This window comes from Rhinichthys klamathensis, unplaced genomic scaffold, assembly GCF_029890125.1.
Source record: "Rhinichthys klamathensis goyatoka isolate OS25496 unplaced genomic scaffold, OSU_Roscu_1.1 h1tg000308l_1, whole genome shotgun sequence".
In the NCBI taxonomy this organism is placed as follows: Eukaryota; Metazoa; Chordata; class Actinopteri; order Cypriniformes; family Leuciscidae; genus Rhinichthys; species Rhinichthys klamathensis.
The window spans coordinates 724,109-733,588 of record NW_026606826.1 but is presented as its reverse complement, the minus strand read 5'-3'; the positions used below and the strand labels follow the sequence as shown (position 1 = coordinate 733,588).

The 9,480-nt window shown below is 37.2% G+C and overlaps 1 protein-coding gene across 1 annotated transcript; it reads left to right on the top strand.

Annotated features, from left to right (window-relative positions):
- The first annotated feature begins 1,509 nt into the window (after nt 1-1,509).
- rnf183 (ring finger protein 183) lies at nt 1,510-6,103 on the top strand. The gene is made up of 2 exons (XM_056270810.1): nt 1,510-1,670; nt 4,405-6,103. The coding sequence occupies exon 2, from the start codon at nt 4,468-4,470 to the stop codon at nt 5,383-5,385; it is 918 nt and encodes a 305-aa protein (XP_056126785.1). The 5' UTR covers nt 1,510-1,670; nt 4,405-4,467; the 3' UTR covers nt 5,386-6,103.
- Nucleotides 6,104-9,480: the final 3,377 nt, after the last annotated feature.

Here is a 9,480-nt window from a genome sequence, read left to right as displayed (position 1 = left end):
TAAAAACAGTCTGGAAATCTGATCCTCCAAGTGCAGCCATGTGAATTTTGCATACGGCTTATCCAGTCATCTAGAAATTGCATTTCTGCTCTTCTATCTTACTATGAAACAATAGTGTCAATAGTGTGTTAAAGGGATAGTTCACTTTGAAATTAATTTTTGGTATGTTTTAGCTTACCTCAAGGGCATCCAAGATGTAGGTGTCTTTGTTTCCACAGTATTTTCAATTTTGATATTTTTAGGTCAAACCGTTCTTGTCTGTCAGTCATATAATGCAGGTCTATGGTCACCACCTCAAAGAGCATGCACAGAGAAGTCCAAATTAAACATGATTTAATGACTCGTAAATGTAAGTACACATTGATGGCCTAAGACACAAAACGAGCGGTTTGTGTGAGAAAACGAACAGTTTTTATATAGTTTTTACCTCTTGTAACCACAGCCACGTCCAAGTACTCAGAGGGCGCCGGCGCTTCGGTCTGCGCAAGCGCCGGAAAGCCCCGGAACGTTGTCTGTTGATATACCGAAATCATCTTCCATTGCGATTTCCTGTATATCTAAATATGTTTAGATCTTCACAGTGAAAGGTAAAACTTCCGAAATCTCTGTGTAAACAAAGAGTGACGTACACGCGCGAGAGATCACTTCCGGGGATTTCCGGCGCTTGCGCAGACCGAAGCGCCGGCGCCCTCAGATCACTTGGACGTGGCTGTGGTTACAAGAGGTAAAAACGATATAAAAAAACTGTTCGTTTTCTCACACAAACCGCTTGTTTCGTGTCGTAGGCCATCAATGTGTACTTACATTTATGAGTCATTAAATCATGTTTAATTTGGACTTCTCTGTGCATGCTCTTTGAGGTGGACCCCATATGCCTGCATTATATGACTGACAGACAAGAACGGTTTGACCTAAAAATATCAAAATTGAAAATACTGTGGAAACAAAGACACCTACATCTTGGATGCCCTTGAGGTAAGCTAAAACATATCAAAAATTAATTTTAAAGTGAACTATCCCTTTAACAACACTTAATCCCGGATAAAAGTACAGGTACAACGGCTATGTGTGATAAAGTGAAGGAGATTCACACCACAACAAACGGTATCAACCTTTATAACACAAAATGTCTGCATACTGGAATGGGATAGTGCTTCCTGAACCCTTATCAGGGTGGGTGTGTGTGAACAGAATTAACCTAGTCACTTCCTTATTGTTCCCAACTAAATGGAGCATATTTCCAGTTATATGTCCTGGAGTACGTTAAAAGTTTTTCGATGACACTTTGGTGGGCTTTTTTTTTAGAGCATTGAGAAGCACACTTGGTGGATTCGGTTTCATTCAAGGTCAGAAAAACAAAGTATTAGTTAGTGGATTCCTCACATTCAAACTGGAGTAAATGGCAACTGGACAAGTTTAACAGGTATGACATGGTTAAAAGAGGGAGGGAGGGAGAGAGATAAACATGCAGAAGAGGTGGAGATACTTTGCTTGCGTTAACTAACATATGATGAAAACCGCAGTGATAGGTTTTGAGGAAGACAGAAAGGACTGGATTGCACACCTTTCACGTTGCGTTGTTGGATGCACACCTGGAATATGTGCTTCTGGAGCCAGGCAAACTTCAGAGGCACCTAAACATCTGGGTTCAACTGCTCTTCAGCTCATAGGTACATTGCAAGTTTTTAGAAACACTTTTTTGTGATTTTAACTTATAAAATGCAGATCCAACATGAAGACATGGGGCTAGTTCACTGTAAAAAACAAAAGATACGATCAATAAGTTATGGCAACAAATGTTTTTACATTGCTTTAACTCGCCAAAATAAGTTTTAAAACATTTGTTATACAAGATTCAACTATTTTTAAGTCAGTTTAATGTGATTTAAGTTGAAATGACTTTAAAAATTCAGGCAGCAACTTTTTTTTACAGTGTTGTCACATGGCTATTACAACTATAAGGTTTTGAGTCAACAGTCCAATTACACAAATATATACTCTCTCTGATAGTGGTTTTGCGTATTGATCAAGGATCATTCTTAACTCTACAAAGCCTATACTGTAACATATTTGATACTCAAATTTCTAAGGCCTCTAAATTATCAACACAATCAAAACTTTTGTTGTACACAATCTACTAAATGCCTTCTGTCATCTGATGAATATTTCATATTTTGAGCAAGTAAAAGACTAAAAAGAAATACACCTAGCTCAAACCTCTTTTGAATTTGATTCTTTCTTGTTTTTTTTTTTTTGTTTTTTTTGTGAATTCCAAACTAAAATTCATATTTTGGCTAATATTTTGCTTGTATACTTTGTCACACGTTGTATGTTTTATTTTGTAATTTATTTAAAAATGCTACTTAATTCTATTATTCCAGTGTGACAAAATTGCCCACATATTGCAATGTTAAGCAAAGTCTTCTCTGTTAATTTTTTGGGGAAATAATGGCGAAAAAGCCTTTTTTTTATTATCTTTAAGGTATGTGCCTAAAGGAACTGACTTTAACAAACAAACCTGGACAAACATTCATGAAATTCACTTACGTAAAAAGTGTGGCTTGATCTTAAATGAAGGGTGTGTAAGTGACAGGTCTGACGTGATCTGGTTTGTGCTAAACCTGTGGGTGTGTGCTTTTAATTTGGGAAGTCCTTTAGTCCAAATATATTTATTGATCTGAAAAATAACTAGTTCTGCTTACTGCTCAAAGTTAATACTCCTAAAAATAAAGGTGTTGATTGTGTTTTATGTGGCCAGTCGGTATAACATTTATAGATAGAACTGAGTGCAAAAACATGGGCTAATTTAATTACTGAACAACTAAATTCAACCTGGATTTTACATGTTCATAATATCACATTCAATAATGTAATTGTTTGCTGTAGACATTCCTTGTTATTTTTTTCATGAGTTTCTTGACTTGATTCACAGTTAAAGCTTAACTATAAGCAAACAGAATGAAACTGGGATCTGCACCTTCCTGTAAAAACTTGATATTCTGGTTGGCATTCCTGTACAGTCAGATTTTGAGTTTAGGTCAACACTCTTATGGGATTTACACACTAATTTCATTTAAAATTCCTTGTCAATTAGAAAGTTGGTTAGCGTGTTATCCCTTGGTTATGCCTTTAATTGCGGTGCCAATGTGAAACAATATGGTGCTACAATACAACGGCAGGTTGTTTAGCGACAGGCATTCATAAAACACCTCAGTATTTGGGCTGGTTTTGTTACGCAAACCTGGCAACCCTGTGCTTTGCTGGGGTGACGAGTATTATTTTAGCAATTTACAAACAGATTGACCAGGCCATATTCGCTGAGATGTTCTCAACCTCATAAATATGCAAATAAGAATGGTAGCCTGAGGTTTACAATTGTTCATTGTGTTAATTACTAACCCAAGATCACATATGAACATTGTAAAACATGTAACAAGATAACTCAGAAGAATTGTGTAAACCCTGTAAAGCCTGTCATATGAAATAATCGTCTGAAAAATCTATTTTTTTTAAATGGAAAATTTTATTGAGCCTTTAAATTGCATATGTGTTTTTGTTGAGTATCATATTTGATACATTATGCTTTTATGGTTCATATAATGAGAATATGGCGCTCACACTTGACTTGAGGAGGAAAAAACACCAGCATTTTATTGCCATTATTGTCAATTTGGCAGTTGGTGCAGTTTCTTAAAATGTATATGGCCAAAAAGTCAAATGAATTGAGAGATGAAATGAAAGATGAATAAGCGTTCCTCAAAAACCATATTAAAATCATATTTGACATTTTTACATGATTTTTCTAAAAAAAAAAAAACTATGTATGGATAATGCAGTAAACCAAGTTGCTTCAGTCCGGTAAATGTTCATCTTGAAATATTACTAACAATATAAACGTTATTCTTACGCTTGCTTAAAGATTTCAAAGCAAAAAGACACGTGTCGTGAACCACAACCTGAAGGGGGACGTTTTTAGAATGATAGGGAAAAGGATAAACTATCAATGAGATGACATGGAAGCACGTTGTGCACTACAGGTTTTTTTAGCAAAGGTTTGATCATGTTGATCATTTAGAGGCCATCGAAATTTGGGTTTATATGGGTCGATTTCAAATCGATTTCAAATATGAAAGATGGAGGAAACTCAAGGCCATTCCAGGCCTATACAAAGAAAAGCAAGCAATAACCAACAAACAATGTTCTCATCACACTTGACTGCTAATGGCAAACTTCAGTTTACGATCTCCACCTTTGAGTTGCATAGCTGTACACTTTGGTGACCTGAGTTCGTTCTTGTACAAGGTCATGCAGCACTTTTTGAAATCATGTGCCTGTTGAATGTCAAGTCCATCGATTGTATTTGTAATCTAGACTGATAGTGTATTGCTTCATGTCCCCTTGCAGGCTTTTCCGCACTACACTTCCATTTTCTCTTAATCCGCTCCTGTGGATCCAAGGCTCTACACAATGAGCGACGGCAAAGAGAAACCCCAGGGCAGCAAAAAAGGGCCCAATGTCAAGCCTAAAAGTAAGGGCAGCTTCAACCTGGGAACTTCAGAGCGACGACAGAAGCCCGACAAGCCTCTTAGGAGAAGCCGCAGCAATGAGGTGGAAAACCGGCGTCGTGAAGGTAGCCGGGGTAGAGAACGGGACCGGAAGGAGAGCGTAAAGCAACAACGGGGTCGGAGCGAGGAGGGAAGGAGGCGAGATCTCGACCACGAGCCTGGACACTACAAGACGGAGCAACCCAGAGACGACCTGGAAGACACCGAGTGCATTGTGTGCTTCTGCAGCTTCGACAACGTCTTCAAGACTCCCAAGTTACTTTCCTGCGGACACACGTTCTGCCTGGAATGCCTGGCACGCATCAACGTCAGTTCTCCCGAGCTCAAGATGCTGATTTGCCCCATCTGTCGGGAGCTGACGGTAATCCGACACGGCCGAGATCTGCCTCACCTGGGAAATAACGAAGACATCTTCCGGAAACTTCCGGCCGACATGCAAAGGGCGCTTTCCGTACGCTTTAAACGCAGCAAGGGCAAACTCATCCTTAAGAATCCAACACCAAACAGCTTTATTAAGACCAGCTTAAACCTGCCGGTGTTAAAGAAGAAAGAGGAGCGGGCCGGTAATAACCCACTTGGAGTCATGGAGGAAGGTCTGGGCCAGGCGACTATGATCGACGTGGGAAGACCGCCCAGCATGATGAGGGGTCGCATGAGAAGGTTAATGTATTCCAATCAGTGCTATTATGCCGTACTTGGAGCCATTATCATAATCACCGTGGCTCTGATGCTGGTCGGCATCTTCACCTTTGTGGTGATGCCCTTTATGCATAAACCAATACAAGTCCCGAACACAACTTCTCCAAGCCCATCACCTTAAGGGATGATGAAAACACACAGCACTCAAGAAGGATGACGGGCAAAGCAAACAAGCTGGATTCTTATAGTGGAGCCCGTTGCATTGAACACAACACTGCATGTTTTGTATGCGTTTGTGTAAGAAGCTTCAGACAGGGTCGATTGGAATGAACTGGAAAAACTTGAACATATCATACACTGAAGGCTGTTGAGCATGGACATATTTTACACAGACTGAGACATTATTATGCAAAGGTCTGTAAGAACAAGAGGCAATGGTGACGTCTATCTGACCAGTGATGAATTTTCTAAACTATGAATCAATTTAGGTTTTTTTTTCTAAAAGGGCTGGATAATATTAAATAATAATACTATTGTACAATATTACTATCCCCTTTGATTTCATGAAGAATTCTGTTTTTTTTTATGTACTGTAAGGTATTTTGTATCTATATGGTTTGTGGTATTGGCGCGGAAAGACAAAAATGTGACAACAAATGTGACAATGTGACAACCAATGCAAATAATATCAGTCTGAAAATGTACATGACAGCACAAATGTTCTTTCTCATGTTGGAAAGACATTTATTAGAAATGTATAATTCTTTGAATTATACTGCACATAATGTAAATAACACACTCTTAATTTTATAATTATAATGTATGTTCATAGTTTTTTATTCATTTGCACAAATGGGGAGAGACAAAAAAGTGGAAAATAATAAACGTTTTAGACCATTTTCTGGTTGAGTGATAATATACACTTTCAACTATTTTGTTGAAAACAAATTTCAACTAAATAAATAACAGCTCAAAAATTAAGACTCAACCAACAAACTACACTGAGAATTATTGTATTTAATAAATAGTATAGTATAGTATAGTATAGTATAGTATGTAGTATAGTATAGTATAGTAAAGTATAGTATAGCCTATAATTTGTAGCATAAACATGATTTTTTAAGTTGATTACTCCAAATAGTTTTTCCAACAAAAGTGTCAGTTTAAGTGTCAAAAAAAAAAAACTCAGTTTAAATTTCACATAATATTAAGTTGTTGATGTAATGATTATGTCAATAATCTTTGCAACTTAAAAGGTTTAATTCAGTCAATACATTTTTAGAGTGAACCTACAATTATAAGTTGACCGATAAAAAAAAGAAAATGACCAGAAACATAACCAATGCAGCAATCAGAAAACATCTGCTTTAGAATAATATTAAACTTGATATTCAATGGCTTTACAATGTGGCTTTTACTCACAAGTCACCTTGTAATCCCTTAAATGAAGCACATACTACTATTTTACAAGCACATTGGAACAGATGTGTCAGCAGGACTTTAGTTTCATAAATAAGGGTTAAAACTAATGAAGGATATAATTCCATATACAAAAAATAACAATGCAGCAGATAAAAGTGGTTCTTGTGACCCCCAAAAAAATGTATTGCAGGTCTGTTCTGATAGTAAAAACAGTGCTTAATCCAAATTATAAAATCCAAGTAACCAAGTGCTAGAATAATCCAAGTGCTCTAGAATAACAAACTAAAAAGGACAAAAACGAGGACACAACATTACAGATATATTTTGTTGATGCCAATGCATGCCAGGCATCCAGCCAGACTTGCAAATGATCTCTATCACTGTTGGACAATATAGATACATGTTGCGCCACAAAATTGTCAGTTTACCTAGCATTTCTGTGTCACATTATACATATAAATCTCTATTTCCTACATAGGTAACCATCAAAAGTGAGCTCAGATGCCCTCCAGTGTACATTCTGTACACTGCATTCACAAGATACAGTTATAGACTGTTTAAGTCTGATTTTATTCTTCTAAAATCCAGGCCTGCTTGTCCAATTGTCCTCTTAACAGTTCAAAATATAGAATATATGGTTCATTATGTCCTCATAAATGTGCAAAAGCACAAATGTTTATTTATACAACATAGCCAGTATCTGTCAGTCAGTCAAGTTCATATGAGTATGTTTTTAAAATAGGTCAAGAGGCCCAATCATATTTTTGCTCTATAATGGTCTGTGTAAGCAGGGTGGGGGTATGGTGGGTTCTGGCCTTTCTTATTAAAACATACACATTTCGTTTTACATAATAGGTATGTGAATATACAAGGTGGAAAAAAAGTTTATTCAAAAATTATAGATATCTGTTGGGTGTAAAGCATTACAAGTTACTTGAGTTACGTAATCAGAGTACTTTTTTTTCAAGTAACTAGTAACGCAATACTTTTAAATTTACAACAAAATATCTGAGTAAAAAAAAAAAAAAAAAGTACAGCGCAAGTTACTTTGTTTTTCTCATTTATTGACTGACACCTCTCCTGTCCCCGTGTTGAGAGAAATCGTAAGCCTCTGGCGTTGTGTGTGCTGTGTAAACATGAAGATTTTAGTTCTAAATGTGAACAAGCATTTACACTTGCCAAATGTGTTTCAGGATTACTCAAAATTAATAAACAGTGAGATGCAAAATCAGAATATTACACAAACCTGCAATAATTAAATATATTAAATTACGCAATACTTTATGTAGGCCTATTTAATCTCACTTTAATCTCACCAATTTATTTGCTGCCGACCTTCGATTATCCTTTTCAACCATAGCCTAGGGCTAGGCTAATAAGCTAAAATGACTTTAGATAAACATCACATTTGTGTTACTTTCTTCTTCTTCTTTTTGCTGAAGTAAGCGCTTCTCCTGCATTCCTATTCTTCTGCAATCCAGAATGCCAGAACATCCGAAAGTTGTGAATTTGCATGTGTGAAGGGGTCTTTGCATTTGCCAAAAATAGTTTTTTTTTTTGTTATTAAAAAACAAACAAGCAAGCCAGCCCATGTGAGAAAAAGTAACGCATAAAGTAACGTAACGCTTTACTTTCCATAAAAGTAACTACGTAACGCAATTAGTTTGGAGTAACGCAATATTGTAATCTATTACTTGGGTAGACTGGGTACAGTTGAGACATAGGTACAGTTGAGACACCTTAAATAACTTGCATGCGCAGCCAGCACAAGTTGTGATTTTTGCTGTGCACATGCTATTAGTGTCCTCTTTGATCGTGGGAAATTTGATCAATGGACGCATCTCCGCTCCGAAGATATCGGCAAAAGTTTTTTTTTTAAGGTAAGACGTTCACTTCACCATGCACACTCCACAATGAATAGCTTATTATCCTTATGTGACTGTTAAACGTAACTGGTATAATCACAAACGTTATTCTGTGCCCTAAAAACGGGCATATTTCATGGGATTGTTTCAGGCATGGTCATTGCAAAATCTAGAGAAATGCGCGAGGTGGCCATCAGGGTACAGTTGAGACACACTGTCTTAACTGTACCCGCGATAGAGTTCAATAGAGGGTATGCGCATGACGTCACCGTCGGCCGGAGTGAATGCGGTCACGCCCACAAGTGGCAAAAAGACTGAGCGGCAGCATTTGTTTTCAGCGTGAACGCCGTGAAAATCACACAAAACACATCTAAAACGGGAAAGAGCTTTGCGATTGACTGTACAACTAGATTTGACCAGAAATCTGAGGTACTGTATATTTTTACAGACTGCAAAAAGCTACAGAACAGACTATATTCTGCATATTTGGATGTTTTTAAATAAACACTGACAAAAAACTATACAAGTTTTAGGGCTGGATGATATGATGATATACAGTATAACATTAATGTAAGTGATCACTCGGATTTAGACCTATCTATATTGTATTTATATAAAACGTTTACAGGCAAATTGTCTTCATTTATTTCCCCGGCGTCGAAATCAGGCACATATAAATGTCAGGAAACACGATTCCTGGCTGCATGTCAATATCCATGGATCACTGGATCTTTGATAAGTTGTAAGGAACACTATATCGAGTCCAACTTTTAGTTTAAACTGATAATAGTTTGTTTTACTCGCGTTAACGCAGTTTCCCCTATTAACTCCAGTCACGCAGCAGCTCTTCTGCCACTCAGTCCCGCTGAGGGGGGCGTGTTCCGGCGGGGAAGTGACGTTAATGCATTCCCTCTATTAGGAAACACACTGTTTAGTTGTTCAGTGTTATGATAACAGGTTAAATGTCATAATTAGCCAGCATAAGCTGC

What these genes read in the sequence shown, in the direction of transcription:
- rnf183 (XM_056270810.1), top strand. Translation starts at nt 4,468, where the DNA reads ATGAGCGACGGCAAAGAGAAACCCCAGGGCAGCAAAAAAGGGCCCAAT.